General features: G+C 35.0%; 1 protein-coding gene across 1 annotated transcript in view; it reads left to right on the forward strand.

Moving 5' to 3' along the window:
• Positions 1 to 14,492, forward strand: part of TXNDC16 (thioredoxin domain containing 16) — a 117,666-nt gene extending 103,174 nt beyond the window's left edge. The window contains exons 17-21 of the mRNA XM_068545411.1: positions 61 to 145; positions 1,769 to 1,907; positions 6,497 to 6,657; positions 9,284 to 9,474; positions 14,191 to 14,492. Coding sequence (XP_068401512.1) covers positions 61 to 145; positions 1,769 to 1,907; positions 6,497 to 6,657; positions 9,284 to 9,474; positions 14,191 to 14,459 — 845 coding nt within the window. The 3' untranslated portion in view covers positions 14,460 to 14,492. The remainder of the gene's footprint in view (positions 1 to 60; positions 146 to 1,768; positions 1,908 to 6,496; positions 6,658 to 9,283; positions 9,475 to 14,190) is intronic.
• Positions 14,493 to 24,552: the final 10,060 nt, after the last annotated feature.

The following is a 24,552-nucleotide window of genomic DNA, read 5'->3' on the forward strand; positions in this document are numbered from 1 at the left end:
GTTGAATAGCATACATAACTTGAAAGGTTTCAGATTTTTAACTTGTTTGTGTATTTATAGCACAAGAAGAGTTCACGGAAGCAGGAAACTACCTAAAAGGATATGTTATCACAGGAATTTATTCTGAAGAAGATGTTTTGACACTGTAAGTCTGTTGGTCTTCTAATTTTAGGGAGGAAGAAGTTTGCAAAATAATATATTGTTTGTCTTTACACAGTTGATGAAGGAAAATAGGGCAGCAACATAACTAAATTTTTAATTTCCTTCTGGGCAGATCTGGGAAGTACTACTTGGCTATTTAGAATTTTTAGATATTCAAAATTCTTCTTTAGGCTAGAGGCCCTCATGGGGCAACATTGGATTCATACTACTTCATCTTCCTGTAAAAGTTTTCCTCTTTGGATTCTATTACCCATGATAAATTCTTTTCAGTTGTCATAGTTTTTTGAGGAATTTTATTTCTTGAGTGTCTGGGTTTTGATTTGCCACCAAGGTCTACATAGAAATCAGTTTTTCTCTATTTCTCGCAGAGTTTTAGGTGACGGACTGATAGTTCTACTTAATTTTGTTATTGCAGACATACACTTAAGCAGTGCTTTTTTTAGCCACTTAAGTTGCTTTATTTGTAGAATTCGGGGTTCCTGTGAACTATCAAATATTTCAGTTGCTGCGGAATGAAGGACTGAACTGAAAATTTGGAAATTATGAATACATATTACGTTCTACACTTATGACTCATCTTCAGATGCACGTGGAGTTAATAAGCCCCAGTTTGTGTTTATTACCCTCTGACTATATTATTCCTCATTGTCATTTCTGAGCTTAAATCTTTCATCCTGGATACTGGTGACACATGCTTTTGATGATCGAGATCCATGAAATCAATGATTTTTTAAAAGTGAATACAGAACTCCAGATCTTTAGGGAATATGAGACCTGTTCACCTGACACATGAACAGTCACCCACTCTCTTCTAGACCAGTAGTTTTCAGAGTATGTTTCGTTTATAACCAACTGGTTATATTAACAACAGGTAATCTGAAGACTGGGCTTTCTACTAATGCTTATAATATTATAATGTCTATACTTTTGTTTTAGCATGAATTAAGTTTTTACATGATATAAATGTGACTACATCACTGGTAATTTCACACAAGGCATTTTTTTCCTATTTAGTGATTTTTCTTTTAAGTTTAGTTAGCAAAAGTAGTGGTAGGAGGGAGCAGATTTGGGCTCCGTTTCGGTGGAGAGAGCACAGACTCTGTATCTGGAATACCTCAGTGTGAATTCTGTCTCTGCTGTTTACCGCTCTTTCATCATCAGTAAACAGAGGGTTATAGGGCTGTTCTGACGGTTAAATAAAGACTTAACTAGAAGCACCTGGTATAGTGCTTGGCAAATAACAGGCCCATTCTCATAAATGCCTGTCTCCTTGGGCTCAGCAGTTTGGCGAGCAGCCCAAAAAGTGGAGAACCATTCAGTGTGTTCCTAATCCTATTTGGACATTTTCTTGATGAATAAGTTGTCTAGAAAAACAAATCTGGCTAGATTACTATCTGTTGCTTTCTTCTAATCTAGATTATCAAGGTTCTTGAACTTGCTCAGATAGCCTCACATAGAAGATAAGTTTGTCTGGAAATCGAGTTCTTTTTTCCTTAGTAGGGCTTCCCATTTGCTGCCTCCATTGTGACTTCTTGGCCTAACTGTTCATATTTTTGATGATTTGCTATATTTTGGTTGGAAATTTTAATATTACATTTCTCCATAGGTCAAATAAATATGCTGTAACTCTACCAGCCCTGCTGCTTGCCAGACACAAAGAAGGCAAAATCGAGAGCATTTCATTAGCTAACGTCCATGCTCAAGAAATAGTTCAAATAATAACAAATGCATCACTGGAAACATTTGTGAGTATATTTTATAATAGGATGTTATTTGAAATAAGAAAATCTAGACCAGTTAAAGACAGTGTGTTTTAATATGTGATTTTCCAGCTTTTGTTGGCACAGGGCATGATGTGTTGTGATGTCAAGATTCATTGGGTTGCTCTGTTTTATTATTCACCTGTTATGCATACAGCTTCTTTAGTCCACTGCCAAAAGTTTACGTGTCTTTGGATTGTTTTTATTGCTGAGATGCTTGTGGCTGATGGCCAGTTGAAGTACTCAATCTAGGCTGAAACTTGGCATAAAGCAGATAGATTCCAGAGAGCAGACTTCTGGGCTTCAGATCCTTGCTTGTCTTCCTACTGCCTGTATGTAAGCATCTCTGTGCCTCAGTTTCCGCATGTGTAAAATGTAGGTGATAGTAGCCCCTGCTGCAGAGCGTTATTGTAAGGACTAAAGGAGATAGGTGTTCAGTGCTCTGTGTACAGTGTTTGGCCCCTGGTAAACACTCAACAATCGTTACCTGGTATTATTACTTATACCATTTTAGAGCAAAATACTGTCTTACGAAAGTCCTTTTCTGATGCTTACTTTGTGTAATAATGGATTCAGGGGCCCAGCAGATGTAACCTGCATTTCTTGATTTTGGTTGTTTTGCATTAATATTAATTGTAGCTAGAATATTATAAATTTATGCTTTTCTACCTTTCTAAAGTACCATACGGGCACTATTATCAACTATAAATACTGAACGAATATCCTCCTGTTACTGTTTTTTGTCATGCTGATCTAAATGATATTACATTTTAGGCTCAAAGAAATGAATGTATTCTTTAAGTTTTTTGTGACCTCAGTTCTATTGCCTCCCCTCCCCCAATTAAAGTTACAGTTTATAATTAATCAAATCATTACTATTTTCAGGATGTGGTTTTCTAAATTATTTATAAAGTAACATTTTTGTCTTTAATGACATTATTAAATGACTTTCTTTAGCATATACATAGTGTAATATTTTTGGAATTATTATAAGACTTTAGCTTTTTTTTCCAAGATAATACAGGAAACCATAAAGAAGAAAATCAGAATAAACCATAACTTCTTTAACCAAGTTTAAATTTGGGGATATATTTTCCCGAACTTAAAAAAAAAATTCCATGTGTATATATGTGTTTATCTTTTTATATTAAGGGATATTTCCACCAAGAAATAAAGATTTGCATATTAGTTTTTAAATATTGGCATAATATTCTGTTGTACTAATAAACCACAATTTAATTTCCTGTTGGTTAATATTTAAGATGTCTTTAGTTTGTTTTGTTTTGTTTTATTCCGGGACCATCCTTATAGATAATCTTTGGGAGTTGCTACGACTATATACGTATGGTAAGTTCATAGAATTTGAATTGCTAGTCCAAAGGGTAGGCACATTTTGAAGGCTTCTGACGTTTATTCCTGTTTCGCCCAACAGAAGATTTGTATCATTTTACTCTTTAATCTTTGCCTAACTGCTAGATAAAAATAGGTATCTAATTTTTTTCTTTAAGATTATATTCTTTAAGGCTGAGAAACTGTGGGCAAGCTTAGCAACTATCAATGTTTATAGTTAAGGCAAATTTAAAATGTTTTGGTTTGCAGTGTTCAACTAAATAATGAACAGCTGTAATAAAATTTATTTTGCTTTTAGTTACGATCTTTTCATAAATTCTAAAACCTTCAAGTGGTTATTAAATTTCTCAGTGCTGCTTTGTGTTGGAGCTTTAAGTCTAGATAATCAGTGACTGTGTACAGTAGCCAGCTAGCAGTAATCTGTCTCCTGGCCTACACCTAGTTACCAGAAGGACTTTGGATCCTTCCTCTGGATAGGAAAGAGGAGTGGATGGCCGGATGGTAAACATTTTTTATATAACATCGAACTTTTATTTTAATGAACCTGATGACAAATTAGTCCAGGTAAATAGTGCCCAAATCTGAAATACATGATAATTTACTATGTAAATATCATAAGTAAGCAATGATATATCCAAGGCTGTCACACTTAGAACTATTTGTTAGGTAATATGTTTAGCACTTTTCTCAGGTACTTGGAGTTCCTTTTTATGTTCTTATTATGAATAAGTTAAGAATATCAGAACCCACACTATTATAGTCTCTTACATACGCAAATAGCCAAAGGTCACCTTCCAGCGACCACCTTTGATGACCTTTTCTGTTTCTCCTTAACCTCTGAATAGCAATCAAAACTCTTGATTGTGCTTTTCCTTCTTAAAATTCTCTCTTCCTTTGGCTTTTGCAATTCAATCCTCTCTAGGTACACTTTCAACCCTCTGGCCACTCTAGAATTAACATCTTCAACCCTTTTTTCTTTTTTTGCTATGTTTTTCTTTGGGAGACTTTATCTATACCCATAACTTCTACTGTTGTACTAGCTGATGATTCCTAACTCTGTTTCTAATCTTAACTTCTAAACTCACACAACTCTTACTCTTTCTTTCCTGACATAGGAAAGAGCAGTGCCTGTCACTAGCCTGTCTTTCCACAAATTCGTATTCCAGTTAGTTAGTCATCTAAAACAGGCCTAACCATGTCATTCATTTGATACAAAATGTCAGTATTCCTGAGAGCTAGAAAACCTATGGAGTCATTTTCCCATCTGGTTTGACAGCCACATTTGCCTCTTGCCTGCCTGAGTCTGGTACGCTTCACTCTCACTGTTCCCCAGATACTCTGCATGCCTTAACACCTGTCTGCACCCTCATGATGCTCCCTGTATCTGGAATCCCCGCTCTAGCACACACCTCTATCTATCAAGGTCTTATTCCTTATGCAAGGCCCAGATCAAACACCACTTCCTAAAATCACCCATGAGTTCCCCTAACTTGTTTTTTAGTTTTAATTTAGAGCCAATAGGTTTCCTTAGTGTCACACATTAAGTTTTTTCTTGGATCACAGCAGTTTGTATACTTCTTTTCTTCTCTAAACTATGAACTCTTTGAGGGCAGGGAAAGCATCTTACTTCTTTCTGATTCAGTACCCAGCATAAGATCTTGAAGTTCTCAATAAATTTTTGAATTGAGCAGTGATGGCTCCATTGCACTGGATTCGTCAAATCCGTTCTGCTGGCTTGATGAGATCTGTCAATTTTAGGAAGGGGACATAACTCATGTAGAAGAGAAAAGATGATAGTTAATACAAGAATACATCACAGAGGAGTTTGGAGAAGAAGGGATCTAAGATTTAAATCATGAAAGAGGAAGGTGTGAAAAGAGGATTTTGAGTGTGAAAGAGAAAGAATTTAAAGGAAAATGAGAATTGGCAGAGGAAAGTTGTTTTGAGAACTAAGTATGGAAAAGTATGTGCCAGAGTTTGGTGTTTGGGGATGAATCAGAGGTGGTTGGCACCATGAAAAAGATTGTTCATTTGGATTTCTAGTGTGATCCAATGAAATGGGAAGCTGGTGAACAGGATGCCTGAGTGCTAGTTTCATTTAACTCTTCCTCCTACTAAGCTGTGTGACTTCAGCAAGTCAGCTTCTCGTCTTTGGTTTCCTTATCTGTCAGCAGGGGATTAGTTTTATGATATAGGAAGATTTAATCCAGCTCATAAGTACATCCAGAAGATGAATTAATAGATGTGGTACTAAAAATGGAAAATAGTAGAAGCCTTTAATATTCTAAGTCACTGCTATTTTCTTTTTTTAATTTTTATTGGAGTATAGTTAATTTACAATGTTGTGTTAGTTTCAGGTATACAACAAAGTGAATCAGTTATACATATACATATATCTACTCTTTTTTAGATTCTTTTCCCATATAGGCCATTACAGAGTATTGAGTAGAGTTCCCTGTGCTATACAGTAGGTCCTTATTAGTTATCTATTTTATATATAGTGTCACTGCTATTTTTAATCCTGAATATGTTAACTTTGTTTGTTACTCTTTTCAATTCTTGTTAATAACAGCCTAGACAAGTTGTCTTCTACAAATATATAAAAAAACATTGTTCTTTTTTAATTAATAAAAAGAATAAAAGGGTAAAATTTCTTATTTCTTACTAAATTTTTTCATTGTTATTTTAAACCCCAAAGAAATAAGAGACTTTTAAAATTTGTTTTAGCATATTATTGGATTACTTTAATTATGCTAAAAACTCATAATTTTGAAACAAAGTAAGATTTTATTAATTTTTAAGTAATCATAGATGTTAAAAGATTATATCTTTAAAGCTCAGCTTATGTTTTTTTTCAAAAATTTTATAAAGATATAACAAGAATTTTATTTGTCATGTGTATGTTGGCTAGTCTGATCCAGATTTTAGCATAAGAAATTATTAGAAGTGCTACATCCTTGTAAAACAGGGAGCTCCTTTAATTTATTTTCAAATTCTATTAGTAGTTTTATTTTGAAAATAACTCATTCTTAAGACAAAATGGGTTTAAATTAAAAAACTCTTGAGATTCATAGTTATTAATCAGTATAGCAAAATCTCCACTTAAATTAAAATGTTTGAAATATATTTTACAAACTAAAATTGCAAGAGTGATTTGAACATTATTTTCTACTTTATACACTATAATTCCCCATTTCTCTTGGTTTGTTTTTTGTTTTAAACAGCCAGAAATCACTGTGGAAAATCTTCCCACTTATTTAAGACTTCAGAAACCATTACTCATTTTATTCAGTGATGGCAGCATAAATCCTCAGCATAAAAAAGCAATATTGACGCTGGTAAAAGAGAAACACTTGGATTCACTTACCCCTTGCTGGTTAAATCTGTAAGTATATATTTTTTTGTTTTTTAATACATAAAAGGTAAGGAAAGTATAATTATTATTAAATTTTCATTAGGGAGTGAAACTCTACCTGTGGAGTTATATATTATGGAACCAATATGTATGTTATCATGATATTTTAGTAACTAGACTCCCTCAGATTGTCTAAGATGACATTGTTTTAGATTGAATTCTGTTTTACAGTAAATTCTTTTTTTTTTTTTTGCTGTGTGATTTTTTTTCCAGCTTTATTGAGGTATAAATGACAAATAAAATTGTAAGATATTTAAAATATACATTGTAATAATTTGATATATGTATACATTGTGAAAAGATTCTTCCATCTAGTTAATTAACACATCCATCACCTCACATATTTGTTTTATATTTATAAACTTTGGGGGGTGGTGAGAACATTTAAGTTCTACTCTCTTAGCAAATTTCAATGATACAGTACAGTATTATCAACTATAGTCATCATGTTATACATTAAATCCTCAGACCTTATTCATCTTGCAACTGAAAAGTCTGTATTCTTTTACCAATCTCTCCTTATTTCCCCCACCCTGCAGTCCCTGACAACTTGTCTACTCTGTTTTTATGAATTTGACTTTTTTTTAAGATTCCACATATAAGTGATACTACTATGTAGTATTTGTCTTTCTTTGTCTGGCTTATTTCACTTAGCATAATGCCCTCAAATTCCATCCATGTTGTAGCAAATAGCAGGATTTCCTTCTTTCTTATGGCTGAATAATATTCCATTCTCTAAGTCTGTTTCTGTTTTATAAATAAGTTCATTTGTATCATTTTTTTTAGATTCCACATGTAAGTGACATCATATGATATGATATTTGTCTTTCTCTGACTTCTTCCCTTACTTTGATAATCTCCAGGTCCATACAAGTTGCTGCAAATGGCATTATTTCATTTTTTCAATGGCTGAGTAATATTCCATTGTATATATGTGCCACATCTTTATCCACTCCTCTGTTGATGGACATTTAGGTTGCTTCAGTGTCTTGGCTATTGTAAACTGTGCTGCAGTGAACATTGGGAGTGCATGTATCTTTTTGAACCATGTTTTTCTCCAGATATAATATGCCCAGGAGTGGGATTGCTGGATCATATAGTAGCTCTATTTTTAGTTTCTTAAGGAACCTCCATACTGTTCTCCATACTGGCTGTACCAATTTACATTCCCACCAACAGTGCACAAGGGTTCCAGTTTTTCCACATCCTCCCTAGTGCTTGTTATTTGTGGTCTTTTGTTGATAGCCATTCTGACAGGTGTAAGGTGATATCTCATTGTGGTTTTGATTTGCATTTCCCTGATGATTAGTGATGTTAAGCATCTTTTTATGTACCTTTTGGTCATTTGTATGTTTTCTTTGCAAAAATGTTTATTCAGTTATGTCCATTATTTAATTGAATTGTTGTTTTGTGATTGAGTTGTGTGAGTTCTTTAGTTATTTTAGATATTAATCCCCTATCAGATACATGATTTGCAAATATTTTCTCCCCTTCTGAAGGTTGCCTTTTCATTTTGTTGGTTTCCTTTGCTGTGCAGAAGTTTTTTAGTTTGATGTAGTCCCACTTGCTTATTTTTGCTTTTGTTGCCTTTGTTTTTGGTGTCATACAATAAATTTTTAAAGATAATAATTTTTCTGATTTTAAAAGTAATGGATGTTCATTGAGGGAAATTTGGCAAATACAGAAAAATAAACATTGTGTTATTTTGGCATTTTTCTTTAATTCCTTTTTCTGTATTTCTGTATTTTAAAAATTCAGCCTAAAACTTTACAGAAAATTATTGGTGCACTTACCAACAATATTTCCTGGTATATTTTCTAGATGTGTGGTTTGTGTTATTACATTTAATGTCTCTGAACACAGTTCACGTATATAGATACACTATCCATTGTTCAAAGTCATCAGATGAAAGACATTTCATTTTTAACTCATTGGAAAAATTACAAAAATGAGGCAGTGTACACTTTTGTTGTGAAGAATTCACTAACAGTACAGCCTACTACTTGAAACAAAATTTTCCCAGGTAATTATCCTTGTAGCTATCTCAGAGTGAAATAGTCCTTTCCATAATGTGGAATGTGCTGTATTAGGAAAAATAGGTGTCTTAAACTTGTGGTTTCCTTGTATGAATACTTTTAAAAATCTTTTTAATTTGAAATTAATCCTGAGAAAAGAGACAATTTGATTTGGAAAAGGGGTATTTATTATGAGTATCTTGTTATTTTATAGTTTTGTAGCCATTTAATTTTTGAGCTGACGTGATCAGATACTTGACTAAACTTTGGAAGGAACCTATTGATTGTATTGAGACAAAATTGACAAGCCTTTGGACTATGTTTTTCATTAAAACTCATTGGTTGCCTTTTTTCTCCTAAGAGAAATACAGTAAGTACCCTATGTTAAAAGAAACTTTTTATGACTCTGATTACTAATAACATAGTTACAGACCTCTTGATTTTTAAGACATATTTTCATAAAATAAACTTCCTGGCATGATACTATATTTAAAGGTTAATATGTTTTACAAACTGTTGTTCTTGTTATTTTTTTATAGAAAGAAATATTAATTAACGTGTTCAGTTGCTCCCTTTTATAGGAAGAATACTCCTGTGGGGAGAGGAATCTTGCAGGCATATTTTGATACCCTGCCTCCCCTTCCTCTTCTTGCTGTGGTAAATCTGCATTCAGGCGGCCAAGTATTTGCATTTCCTTCAGACCAGGCTATCACTGAACAGAACCTTTTATTGTGGCTGAAAAAATTAGAAGCAGGACTAGAAAGTCATATCAGTAAGTTTCCTGTTTTAATGTGCACAATTCTATATTTTGTTACATGGATTTTTTTAAACTTAAATTATTGTTCATGGATGCTAGAATGAGTTGAATTGTAATGTTTGTAAGTATTCTAAATATTAATACGCTGATAGCATTGTCCATGGGACAGTCTCCTATATGGTAGGTATTATTACCCACAGAAAATAAGTGTCGTATGAAATTTAATAATAATAGCTAACATTTATTGAATGCTCAGTAGGTGTCTGGCTCAAAGCTATGTGATTCACATGCATTATCTCATTTATTCTCACAAGAGTCATAGGAATTATCATTACCTGTAGAAGAGTTAAGTAACTAGTTCAAAGTCATATAATTAACCAGTAAATGAGGAAGCTTGGATTTCAACATGGCTCTGTTGTACTCCAGAGCCAGAATTTTGAACCACAAGAAAATAGATCTTGACCCAGAATTTATAATGCTGGCTTATGACATGCCATAGTCCCTATTTTTCTAAAACCTATGTGGATTTATACCTGTGGTATAGATGTGTATGTTAGTTTATATACAATTGTGACAACAACAAGCCTGTTGATATAATTTAAATTAGTTAACATGTAATAATCTAGATCATTAGTCTGTTGAGGAAATAGTGTGAAATTTGATGTAATGAAAAGTTTCCTAAGGTACTTCTGAGGATTTTGTTATTGGAAACCAAATGAACTATATTATAATAACATTTTGACACTGTTCATGACTGAGTTCTGAAATAAGGGTGTGTGTGTGAATATATATGTATACACACTGTGAATATATATGTATATACACACACAGTTCTGGTATATAAACTCCAATTCAGTGTTACACTGTCTCTCAGTCAGCATGCATTGTGTGAGTCTGTCATTATGTATATTTATGTATATTTAATCAGATTCTTGAATTTATTTGTTTTAAGTGCCAATCATTGCAGCACACCTGTTCTTCCCAGGAGGTCTATCTACTTCATTTCTGTTAAGTTACACAGTTTTAACTAAATTATTGTGTTTAAATAGTCTATAAAAGGTATTTGTATATTGAAATGTAATTCACATACCGTAAAATGCACCCTTTTAAAGTATACAATTTGATGTTTTTTTGGTATATTCACGAGGCTGTGCAACCATTACCACTACTGAATTTTAAAACATTTTCATCACCGCAAAAAGAAACCCTATACCCATTAGCACTCACACCCCATTCTCCCCTCCCTTCATTCCCTGACAACCACTCATGTACCTTCCGTCTTTATGGATTTGCCTAATCTGGACATTTCGTATAAATGGAATCATACAACATGAGGCCTTTTGGGTCTGTCTTCTCACCCTTAGCATAGGCTTTCAAGGATCATCCATGTTATAGCATGAATCAGTAGTTCATTCCTTTCTGTGGATGAATAATATTCTATTGGATGGATATACCCCATTTTGTTTCTCCATTCAGCAGTTGATGGACATTTGCACTGTCTCCACTTTTTGCTACTATGAATAATGCTGCTATGAACATTCACGTACATGTTTTTCTATCATCACGTACACAGATAGCATTATGGCAGTTTCCCCACTCTCTTGAATACAGCATCTTTGTAACAGGTTTTAAATTGGGAAATTTACATCCTCCAACTCTTTTCTTCGTGTGCAGGATTATTTTGGCTTTTCTGGGTCCTTTTAGATGTATATTTTTTTTTTTAATTTTTTTTTTTTATTTTTATCTATTTATTTATGGCTGTGTTGGGCCCTCATCTCTGCGCGAGGGCCCTCTCCAGTCGCGGCAAGTGGGGGCCACTCCTCATCACGGTGCGCGGGCCTCTCACTATCGCGGCCTCTCTTGTTGCGGAGCACAGGCTCCAGACGCGCAGGCTCAGCAGTTGTGGCTCACGGGCCCAGTTGCTCCGCGGCATGTGGGATTCTCCCAGACCAGGGCTCGAACCCGTGTCCCCTGCATTGGCAGGCAGACTCTCAACCACTGCGCCACCAGGGAAGCCCCAGATGTATATATTTTTAAGTCTTAATTTTCTGAGATAATTTATTAGTTTTAACATTTTCCTAGGATATGTAAAAAAGTAATTAAATTGACTATTTTGTCTTCCATAATCTGAAAGAAGCCTTTCTATGGTTGTTATCACTCAATGCTGGCTTCTTCATTCTAGCCACACAACATAGGAGTCCTTTCGGTTGTAGCTCTTGAACTCTTCAGATAGTCTGCGTTCTCTTCTCTATCTGCATTGCTATTTTATAGAAGCAGTTGAGTGTTGTCATTTTGCAGTTGCTGTGACACAGAGGCCTCGGGGACTCTAAGTCAGATAGGATTATATGTAAGTCGGGCCAGAGTACCTCTCCAACTGAATTGCTTTAAAAAAGGTCGTGTGATGTTCAAAGACACAGAAACCTGAGCTTCTGACCCAGCCTCCTTGATTACTAACTGTGGTTTTAGGCAAGTTTTTTCTTTGTTCCCTCCTTTACAGCTATAAAAGGAGATTAATAGTTCCTACTCTGACTACGTCACAGTTATTTTAAAAATCAAAATTAAGTATACAAAGGCATACATTTTAAAGTGTAAAACCTAAAGTGTTATTATTCTTCATGTAAAGATCCTTTCCTACAAGGAGCATCCTTGGGGGCTTTGATTCCTCAACTCAAACCATTACTAGAGGAAAGAATCAGAATTATTCTTCTGAGTTTCCTGAGAGACTGGTATTTCTTCCATTGCAATTATGTTAATACCTCTGGTTTCCATTACTTCTTTGTATCACTGCTTCTGATCTTAAGTTATTCCTGCAGCCTCTGGGTATAGAGAAGAAGCAAAGGTCCAAGCAGGACTTTTCTGTATTGGGGCTTGTCTTCTGTGCTGCCAGGACCTGCTCTCACCACACCTTGGGAGACAGATCTGAGACAGGGATGTTGCAGCTACTCTTAGAATAGCCTGAATCTGTAACATGGTGCTACCAGTCCCTGCCTCACTTTGCTTGCTGCACATCTTAATTTCTGTGAAATTGTCACCACTGGCTATTCTTACTTGAGATTTACACTGAATTTTGGTCACGTTCTCTGACCTTTCTAGGCCTTGGTTTTCTCACCTATAAAATTGGGATAATAATTGTGCTTTCCTCATAGGGTTGTAACGATTAAATACATAATGCCTGATATATAGTAAAGCCTCAATCAATGTTGGCGATTATTATTATTATCATTACTAATTTGATAATAATGTCTTTATTGCCCATATGTGATGAGAGTACATTTTTATTTGTAACTGAAAACATTAAGATCTTTATAGAGTTCCTTCAGGAAATAATTAGCAGAATTAAGATGTCCAGTTTCAGGCATTTTGTCGTCATCTCAGACCACTAGGCTGCAGTGTTTACCTTAAAAAATAAATACTGCTAAATCTTTGCTGTGCTTTAAATTGGACTTTTCTTAAAGATACTTTATCTGCATATTGCAAAGTATAGTTATTCTTACTTCTTACCTAGTCATTATATTCAAGAAACTATTTTATCCGCTTGTCACTTTTGAGTCTGCTAACCTGGCACTGTAATTTGAAACATCAATTACAAGGGTAGCCTAAATGTAATACCCTGCTGATGTACCATGGATTTCATATAATTGAGTCTGAGTGAAGAAATCATATATCAATAAGTAGAGTATAGATATACATATATATTGATGCAGATTTTCGTTTGCGCTTTAATCTGCTCTAGGAAATTAAAGTTTCCTAGAATGTCCTAAGCTTTTATTTGATTTATGAGAGATGCTAAAGTTTTTATTTTTGAGCATTACTTTCTTTTCATGTACCAGTGTATAGATCCTTTCACTGGAATTCATTTTTTAAATGTTTACTTTGCACATTTCCTTATATATAGTTTATTTCTCAAATAGTATTTTAAATAGGCAACTAAACTCTGAAATTGTGTGAAATCTGTTTACTAAATGGAGAAAAGCTAGTTTATCTCATATATATATATATATGTTATCAGCGTAAATTCATTTTCTTTTTTTAATGACCAATGTTTTAAAATAATGTTAAGATTCACTGCCATGATTCCAATCACTGTCTGTTTACAGTACAGTTGATTCCATAGCAATTTTTAATGATTTCTTGCCTATAATTATTTTTATAAAATGTACTTTTTTTTTCATCAAGTATGTGCAGAGGATGTTAATCAAATCTTCCAAAACAGAAAATGCTTTAAAATGTAAGGAAATACTTGTCTAAATAATAAATCTCTATGTATGTTCCAAAATTTCTTTCTGGAATATTTCATAGTTATAGTTCTTTGGGATAAAGACAGGGATAGGGAGGGAAGCAAGAGACTTCTTCATTTTAACTTGTCCCTGGCTATATGTAATCTCATTACACATATTGCTATTTTTTAAAACCTCACCAAGGGTTAACAGGCAGTGAGCTTATGGACCTTTTGTGTTTTGCCTATTAATACTTATCTTTATTTAAAATAGAATAGCATTTAAAATAGAATAGCTTGTAAATGTAATATATGAAAAATGTCTAATAATGACAAATGTATCAAGCTTCTTAGACAAAGATGATAATAAAATATAGCTTTGCTCAGATAAGGAAAACTGATAAAGCCTTCACTCCTACAAATATATTTTGCAAAATAAAACATTTTCTAGTATATTCATGTGATGAGATTTTATATCTGTTCATCTTTAATGCTTGATTCTGTCTTTCTTCCAGAAATTTTACCTGCTCAGGAATGGAAACCTCCTCTGCCTGCTTATGATTTTCTAAGTATGATGGATGCTGCAACATCTCAGCATCCTACTAGGAAAGTTCCTGAGTGTATAAAAGAAACTGATGTGCAGGAAAATGATAAAGAACAGCCTGAAGATAAATCAGCAATCAGAAATGAACCTACTGGAACACTGAGAACAAAGCATTGGAATAGAAGTAATTGGTTTGAAGAAGCCAAAAAACAATTCAGTCATGATAATAAAGAATTATGATGCTCAAAAGTGAGCTAATTTCATAGGGCTGTGGAAAGCTTTCTGAAGTCTTTTTGGCTTATTTGATAGACTTAAGAATTTATTTCATTAAGAAGTAATACTATCTCACCACTATTATTCAACATAGTTTTGGAAGTGTTAGCCACAGCAATCAGAGAAGAAAAAGAAATAAAAGGGATCCAAATCAGAAAAGAAGAAGTAAAGCTGTCACTGTTTGCAGATGACATGATACTATACATAGAGAATCCTAAAGATGCTACCAGAAAACCACTAGAGCTAATCAACGAATTTGGTAAAGTAGCAGGATACAAAATTAATGCACAGTAATCTCTTGCATTCCTATACACTAATGATGAAAAATCTGAAAGTGAAATTAAGAAAACACTCCCATTTACATTGCAACAAAAAGAATAAAATACCTAGGAATAAACCTACCTAAGGAGACAAAAGACCTGTATGCAGAAAACTATAAGACACTGATGAAAGAAATTAAAGATGATACAAACAGATGGAGAGATATACCATGTTCTTGGATTGGAAGAATCAACATTGTGAAAATGACTATACTACCCAAACCAATCTACAGATTCAATGCAATCCCTATCAAACTACCACTGGCATTTTTCACAGAACTAGAACAAAAAATTTCACAATTTGTATGGAAACACAAAAGACCCCGAATAACCAAAGCAATCTTGAGAAAGAGAAACGGAGCTGGAGGAATCAGGCTCCCTGACTGCAGACTATACTACAAAGCTACAGTGATCAAGACAGCATGGTACTGGCACAAAAACAGAAATATAGATTAATGGAACTGATAGAAAGCCCAGAGATAAACCCACACGCATATGGTTACCTTATTTTTGGTAAAGAAGGCATGAATATACAATGGAGAAAAGACAGCCTCTTCAATAAGTGGTGCTGGGAAAACTGGACAGCTACATGTAAAAGAATGAAATTAGAACACTCCCTAACACCATACACAAAAATAAACTCAAAATGGATTAAAGACCTAAATGTAAGGCCAGACACTATAAAACTCTTAGAGGAAAACATAGGCAGAACACTCTATGACATAAATCACAGCACGATCCCTTTTGACCCACTTCCTAGAGAAATGGAAATAAAAGCAAAAATAAACAAATGGGACGTAATGAAAATTAAAAGCTTTTGCACAGCAAAGGAAACCATAAAAAAGACGAAAAGAGAACCCTTATAATGGGAGAAAATAGTTGCAAATGAAGCAACTGACAAAGGATTAATCTCCAAAATTTACAAGCAGCTCAATATCAAAAAACCAACCCAATCCCAAAATGGGCAGAAGACCTAAATAGACATTTCTCCAAAGAAGTTATATAGATTGCCAACAAACACATGAAAGAATGCTCAACGTCATTAATCATTAGAGAAATGCAAATCAAAACTACAATGAGATATCATCTCACACCAGTCAGAGTGGCCATCATCAAAAAATCTACAAACAATAAATGTTGGAGAGGGTGTGGAGAAAAGGGAACCCTCTTGCAGTGTTGGTGGGAATGTAAATTGATAACAGCCACAATGGAGAACAGTATGGAGGTTCCTTAAAAAACTAAAAGTAGAACTACCATACGACCCAGGAATCCCACTACTGGGCATATACCCTGAGAAAACCATAATTCAAAAAGAGTCATGTACCAAAATGTTCATTCCAGCTCTATTTACAATAGCCAAGACATGGAAGCAACCTAAGTGTCCATCGACAGATGAATGGATAAAGAAGATGTGACACATATACAATGGAATATTACTCAGCCATAAAAAGAAACGAAATTGAGTTATTTGTAGTGAGGTGGATGGACCTAGAGTCTGTTATACAGAGTGAAGTAAGTCAGAAAGAGAAAAACAAATACCGTATGCTAACACATGTATATGGAATCTAAAAAAAAAAAAAAAAAAAGTCATGAAGAACCTAGGGGCAAGATGGGAATAAAGACACAGACCTACTAAAGAATGGACTTGAGGATACGGGGAGGGGGAAGGGTAAGCTGGGACAAAATGAGAGAGTGGCATGGACATATATATACTACCAAATGTAAAATAGGTAGCTAGTGGGAAGAAGCCGCATACCACAGGGAGATCAGCTCGGTGCTTTGTGACCGCCTAGATGGGTGGGATGGGGAGGGTGGGAGGGAGGGAGACACAAGAGGGAAGAGATACGGGGGTATATGTATATGTATAACTGATTCACTTTGTTATTAAGCAGAAACTAACACACCATTGTAAAGCAATTATACTCCAATAAAGAAGTTAAAAAAAAAAGAAAGAAGATACAAATTACTAATATCAAAAATGAAAGAGGAAACATCACTACAGATCCTATGGATTATAATAGTATATTAAAGGAACAATGTGAACAGCTCTATGTCCACAAATTTGATAACCTAGATGAAATGGACGAATTCCTTTAAAGACAATCTGCCAAAACTCACACAAGAAGAAGTAGACCATCTGAATAGGCCTACAGCTATTGAAGAAGTTGAATCAATCATTAATAACCTTTTAAAACAGAAAGCACCATGCCCAGATGTGTTCACTGGGGGATTTTATCCAACATTTAAAGAACAAATTATACCAATTCTTTGCAATTTATTCCAAAAGATAGAAGCCAATAAAATACTTCTAAACTCATTCTATGAGGCCAGCATTACTCTAATATCAAAACCAGTCAAAGATAGTACAAGAAAACTATAGACCAACAATGGGCCATGAACATAGATGCAAAAATAGTCAACAAATTGAATCTGACAATGTACAAAAAAAATTATGTACCATGACCAAGTGGGATTTATCCTTGGTAGACAAGGATGCATCAACATTTGAAAATCAATTAATGTAACACATCACATCAACCATCTAAAAGAGAAAAATCATATGAACATGTGAATAGATGCAGGAAAAATATTTCACAAAATTCAGCACCAATTCATGATTAAAAACTCAGTGTCAGAGACTGGACATGTGGAAGGCAAGGATTATATGGGAACTCTACTTTCTGCTCAGTTTTGCTGGAAATCTAAACCTGCTCTAAAAAGTAAAGTTTGTTAATAATTAAATAATATTAAAAAAAAAACAAGTAATACTAAATCATTTCAAGTTTCTAGACCAGTGAGGTCCAATAGAAATATAATGTGCCATTTCATGTAATTTAGAATTTTCTGTAACCCCATTAAAAAAGTAGAACTGAGCAGGTGAAATTAATTTTAATATATTTTACCCAGTAAGTATATCCAAAATTGTTCAGTTAACATAAAAATAAGTTATTTTACATTCTTTTTTTCATATCAAGTCTTCAAAATCCAGTGCATATTTTACACTTACTACACATCTCACTTCAGAGTAGCTACATTTCAAGTGCTTGTTAGCCACATGTGGCTGGTGACTACGGTATTAGACAGCTCAGCTCTAAACAATAACTGGCATAATTAACTTAGTTCTAGCCACAATACATTTTAAACTAAAAGATGAATGTAACTCTAGTTTAATCACAGTTGATTCCACAATGGAATCATAGAGCTGGCAGTTGTATTTGTCTTATTGTAGTCATGATGTTAAAACCAGTGTTTCTTAATCAGGGAAAAATTTTGCCCCCTCCTCTCCCCCCCAGAGGACATTTGGCAATGTCAAGAGACATTTTTTATTTATTTTATTTATTTTAACATCTTTATTGGAGTATAACTGCTGTACAATGGTGTGTTAGTTTCTGCTGTATAACAAAGTGAATCAGCTATACATATACATATATCCCCATATCTTCTCCCTCTTGTATCTCCCTCCCACCCTCCCTATCCCACCCCCCTAGGTGACACAAAGCACTAAGCCGATCTCCCTGTGCTATGCGATTGCTTCCCACTAGCTATCTATTTTACATTTGGTAGTGTGTATATGTCCATTCCACTCTCTCACTTCATCCCAGCTTACCCTTCCCCCTCCCCGGGTCCTCAAGTCCATTCTCAAGAGACATTTTTGATTGGCATTATAGGGGTGTTACTGGCATATAGTGGGGCTAGTAGAGGCCAGGGATGCTTCTAAACACCCTACAATGCATTGGACAGCTCCCCTGCCCACCCCAACAAAGAATTATCCTGCCCAAATATCAATAGTGCCAAGGTTGAATAACCCTGTGTTAAACTAGTCTGTGGCAAAATGGTAAATTTACTTTTATAATATTTTCAAAAAGTAATGAAATAACCCTAAAAAGGATGCAGAGTAAGATATATATATATAGATAGATAGATAGATAGATAGATAGATAGATAGATAGATAGATAGATTCTGTTATATATGTTATATAATGATTCCCTTATATATAATTATATATATAATTATATATATGTATAGTTGCCCCTTGAAAACAGGGTTGAACTGTGGTTCTACTTATATGTAGATTTCTTTCACTACGTTCTACAGTACTGCAGGATCTGTGGTTGGTTGAATCTGTAGATGTGGAACTGTGGTTATGGAGGGCTAATTGTAAAGTTGTTTGACTGTTCAGGGGTTGGCTCCCCTAAACCCTGCATTGTTCAAGGGTCGACTGTATATTTCATTGTAACATAGATCATTGCTCCTCCCAGCACCCCTTCCTAGATGTTTTTCTTAGAGCATATAATGTGTATTATTTCAGTTCATTCTCATTTGTTTTTATTTCTTACTTGGGAGACATGAGAGTGAACTCTAAATATAGTTTTTAGTAATAAAACATCATCAGCCTAACCAGTAACTACAAGCATGTAGAAACATGAAATCAATTAGTCATTGTACCATAGCCAGCAATTTTGACAGTTAATATGTGTTCTTTTAATAATTTTAAATAAAGTATCTGGATTTCAGGCTACCTTTAAAAGCTTCTTTTGGCCTCTGTCATGCCCTCTATTGGACCACTTTCCCTGTATCAGTTGAAGTTCTCTGGTTGCAAGCAACAGAAATTCAACTTTGGTTAACTTAAGCAAAATGAGAATATCAGGTAATTCACAGAGTTAAGCTATGCTTTGAAAAGCTAGGAACCAAAGCTGTTTTGGGATCTGTGTAGCAGGGACTAACAGCTCAGTAATGGATCAGTTCCAGCTGTTTTTCTGTCTTTCATGACTCAGGGAGTCCAGGGAATGTTGGCTAGGTGAACACTAGGCACTTTAAATGGCAGCCCTAACCAGACTTCCACAATACAGAAGAGGCAAACCTCACAAGAGAAATCTAGATTCTGTTTATTAGGAAAAGGGAGAGTGAATGTAGAGAGGGAAGAAAACAACAAAGAAATAGAAAATCTATGAATCCTCAAGACTCCACTTTCTGTTCTTCTACCTAGCCTTTGTATCCTTTTCAGGTGTTTCTGCCACATCCTCCTGTCCATTTTTAAGAGCTTCAAAAGCCCTCTCTCTACCCCTAAGTGGTTGTAATTTTCCTATATATCTCCATGATTCTCTATAAGAGTTGGTGGCCAGTGCATATGTACATTCTGTATAACATCTCATTCATCATGAATCAGATTCTTTTACCCCCTCCTGACTCACCTATGCTGGAATGTAAACATCCTTGGTCCATTGTTTCCAGCCCTTGTGATGAAATATTCCATGAGCCATTTTTCAGAATTCCTAGAGTTCATTACCCAAGCTTATGCTTCTTTTAAAAACTAAGCATGTATAAGCAGAACATTAAATTCAAAGATCAATAAGTGTCTATCTTTGGTAATAGAAAGTAATCAAATAGGTACACTTTGGGAGTTGTGCTTCCATTTAAGGTATAGAAAGCTGCAAGAGAATGTTCCTCCCATCGTAAGAGGAAAAAAAAATTCATAACTTTTCTATTACACATCAGAGAGGGCAGCCAAAGGAACTGAATTTCAGAGTGACAAGCCCCTGAGACAGAATATATGGACTGTTTCACCTTTGGCAGAGAATAGGAGGCTGCCAGTAAAGAAGAAACTTGGAAAGTTCTAAGATTTCACGCTATCTGCAAGTTATAAGTTAGCTTGCCACAGTTTCTTATATCAGAGACAAGGGACTTTATTACTTGCCCAAACAGTATCAATCAGAGTTTCAGTATCTGTGCTAGTTGCCTGATCCCCAATCCTACAGGGCACTGAGTAGAGGCCAGGTAACACCTATACAAGCAGTGGGTTGCATTTCAGGAAGGTACCCTGAGCTCAAGGAACCTAAATATTTTATAATGGGTATTAAGCATGCCTCCCCTTGGCTCTGGAGGGAGACATCTTCATTAATGGTAGACAGTAATCAAAAGTGTCTTTCTTCCAGAGGGAAATGCTATCTCTGTTTTCCCAGGCTGAGAAGGTAGTCCAGACAGAACAAAGGCAGTCAGTGCCTCTTCACAGATCATGCACAAACATGAGAGACCCATGAAGAAGTGTCTCCCAACAGAAATCAGCTAAAATTTTAAAGAATTCTTTAAGGGCCAAGTATGGACTAAAGTATTAGCTTAGAGGAAGTAGGAGCCTTGACATGACAGTAGTTCACATTCACCTGGGAGCTCCTTTCCACCAGCCTCCACTAGGTGCTAATGAGAACGATTGGGACAGGAGCCTGGTGAGAAGACATCCCTCAGTGACACAGGCATGCAGGTAGTGGCTGATCTAATAATCTTGGGTGACAGACATGAAACACTGCCCACTTCCTCAGACCTTTCTCTTGTATGAGTAAAAAAAACATAAACCACTGCTGTAGAGAGAGCATACCTTCCTGGCTTCAGGTCCCAGGCAAAGATACACTGCCTCTGAGGGAGAGGTAAATGCAAAAACCTTTGGCCCAATCCATCAAAGGGCAAACAGCGGAAGCAAGAAGAACTACAATCCTGCAGCTTGCAGAACAAAAACCACAATCACAGAAAGATAGACAAAATGAAAAGGCAGAGGACTATGTCCCAGATGAAGGAACAAGATAAAACCCCAGAGAAACAACTAAATGAAGTGGAGATAGGCAACCTTCCAGAAAAATAACTCAGAATAATGATAGTGAAGATGATCCAGGACCTCGGAAAAAGAATGGAGGCAAGGATCTAAGAAGATGCAAGAAATGTTTTACAAAGACCTAGAAGAATTAAAGAACAAACAAACAGAGATGAACAATAAATAACTGAAATGAAAAATACTCCAGAAGGAATCAATAGCAGAATAACTCAGGCAGAAGAACGGATAAGTGACCTGGAAGACAGAATGGTGGAAATCACTGCTGCAAAACAGAATAAAGAAAAAAGAAAGAAAAGAAATTAGGATAGCCTAAGAGACCTCTGGGGCAACATTAAACACATCAACATTCACATTATAGAGGACCCAGAAGGAGAAGAGAGAGAGAGAAAGGACCCGAGAAAATATTTGAAGAGATTATAGTCGAAAACTTCCCTAACATGGGAAAGGAAATAGCCACCCAAGTCCAGGAAGTGCAGAGAGTCCCAGGCAGGATAAACCCAAGGAGAAACACCCGGAGATACACAGTAATCTAACTGACATTAATTACAGGCAAAAATTATTAAAAGCAACAAGGGAAAAATAACAAATAACATACAAGGGAATCCCCATAAGGTTAACAGCTGATTTATTAGCAGAAACTCTGCAAGCCAGAAGGGAGTGGCACTATATATTTAAAGTGATGAAAGGGAAGCACCTACAACAAAGAATACTGTACCCAGCAAGGATCTCATTCAGATTCGATGGAGAAATTAAAACCTTTACAGACAAGCGAAAGCTAAGAGAATTCAGCACCACCAAATCAGCTCTACAACAAATGCTAAAGGAACTTCTCTAAGTGGGAAACACAAGAGAAGAAAAGGACCTACAAAAACAAACCCAAAACAATTAAGAAAATAGTAATAGGAACATACATATCGATAATTACCTTAAATGTGAATGGATAAAATGCTCCCACCAAAAGACTGGCTGAATGGATACAAAAACAAGACCCATATATATGCTGTCTGCAAGAGACCCACTTCAGACATAGGGACACATACAGACTGAAAGTGAGGGGATGGAAAAAGATACTCCATGCAAATGGAAATTAAAAGAAAGCTGAAGTAGCAATATTCATATCATATAAAATAGACTTTAAAAAAAAAGAATGTTACAAGAGACAAGGAAGGACACTACATAATGATCAAGGGATCAATCCAAGAAGAAGATACAACAATTATATATGCACCCAACATAGGAGCACCTCAATACATAAGGCAAATGCTAACAGCTATAAAAGAGGAAATCGACAGCAACACAATAACAGTGGGGGATATTAACACTTCACATACACCAATGGACAGAACAACCAGACAGAACATTAATAAGAAAAAACAAGCTTTAAATGACACAATAGACCAGATAGATTTAATTGATATTTACAGGACATCCCATCCGAAAACAGCAGATTACACTTTCTTCTCAAGTGCACATGGAACATTCTCCAGGACAGATCACATCTTGGGTCACAAATGAAACCTCGGTAAATTTAAGAAAATTGAAATTGTATCAAGCATCTTTTCTGACCACAACACTATGAGATTAGAAATAAATTACAGGAAAAAAAATATAAAGAACACAAACACATGGAGGTTAAACAATACGCTACTAAATAACCAAGAGATCACTGAAGAAATCAAAGAGGAAATCAAAAAATACCTAGAGACAAATGACAACAAAAACACAACTATCACAAACCTATGGGATGCAGCAAAAGCAGTTCTAAGAGGAAAGTTTATAGCAATACAATCCTACCTCAAGAAACAAGAAAAATCTCAAATAAACAATCTAACCTTACACCTAAAGGAACTAGAGAAAGAAGAACAAACAAAACCCAAAGTTAGTAGAAGGAAAGAAATCATAACGATCAGAGCAGAAATAAATGAAATAGAAACAAAGGAAACAATAGCAAAGATCAATAAAACTAAAAACTGGTTCTTTGAGCAGATAAACATAATTGATAAACCTTTAGCCAGACTCACCAGGAACAGGAGGAAGAGTACTCAAATCAATAAAATTAGAAATGAAAAAGGAGAAATTACAATGGACACCGCAGAAATACAGAGCATCATAAGAGACTATTACAAGCAAATATATGCCAATAAAATGGGCAACCTAGAAGAAATGGACAAATTCTTAGAAAGGTATAACTTTCCAAAACTGAACCAGGAAAAACTGAAAATATGAACAGACCAGTCACAAGCAATGAAATTGAAACTGTGATTAAAAATCTTCCAACAAACAAAAGTCAAGGCCCAGATGGCTTCACGGGTGAATTCTATCGAACATTTAGAGAAGAGCTAACACCCATCCTTCTCAAACTCTTCCAAAAACTTGCAGAGGAAAGAATACCCCCAAACTTATTCTATGAGGCCACCACCACCCTGATACCAAAACCAGACAAAGATACTACAAAAAAGAAAATTACAGACCACTATCACTGATGAATATAGATGCAAAAATCCTCAACAAAATACTAGCAAACAGAATCCAACAAAACATTAAAAGGATCATACACCATGATCAAGTGGGATTTATCCCAGGGATGCAAGAAATCTTCAATATATGCAAATCAATCAATGTGATACACCATATTAACAAATTGAAGGATAAAAACCATATGATAATCTCAACAGATGTAGAAAAAGCTTTTGACAAAATTCAACACCCATTTATGATAAAAACTCTCCAGGAAGTGGGCATAGAGGGACCTACCTCAACATAATAAAGGCCATATATGACAAACCTACAGCAAACATCATTCTCAATGGTGAAAAATTGAAAGCATTTCCTCTAAGACCAGGAACAAGACAAGGATTTCCACTCTCGCCACTATTATTCAACATAGTTTTGAAAGTCCTAGCCATGGCAATCAGAGAAGAAAAAGAAATAAAAGGAATACAAATTGGAAAAGAAGAAGTAAAACTCTCACTGTTCACAGATGACATGATACTATACATAGAGAATTGTAAAGATGCCACCAGAAAACTACTAGAGCTAATCAATGAATTTGGTAATGTAGCAGGATACAAAATTAATGCACAGAAATCACTTGCATTCCTATAAACTAACAACGAAAATCAGAAAGAGAAATTAAGG

Source organism: Eschrichtius robustus, chromosome 1 (assembly GCF_028021215.1).
Source record: "Eschrichtius robustus isolate mEscRob2 chromosome 1, mEscRob2.pri, whole genome shotgun sequence".
NCBI classification, from domain to species: Eukaryota; Metazoa; Chordata; class Mammalia; order Artiodactyla; family Eschrichtiidae; genus Eschrichtius; species Eschrichtius robustus.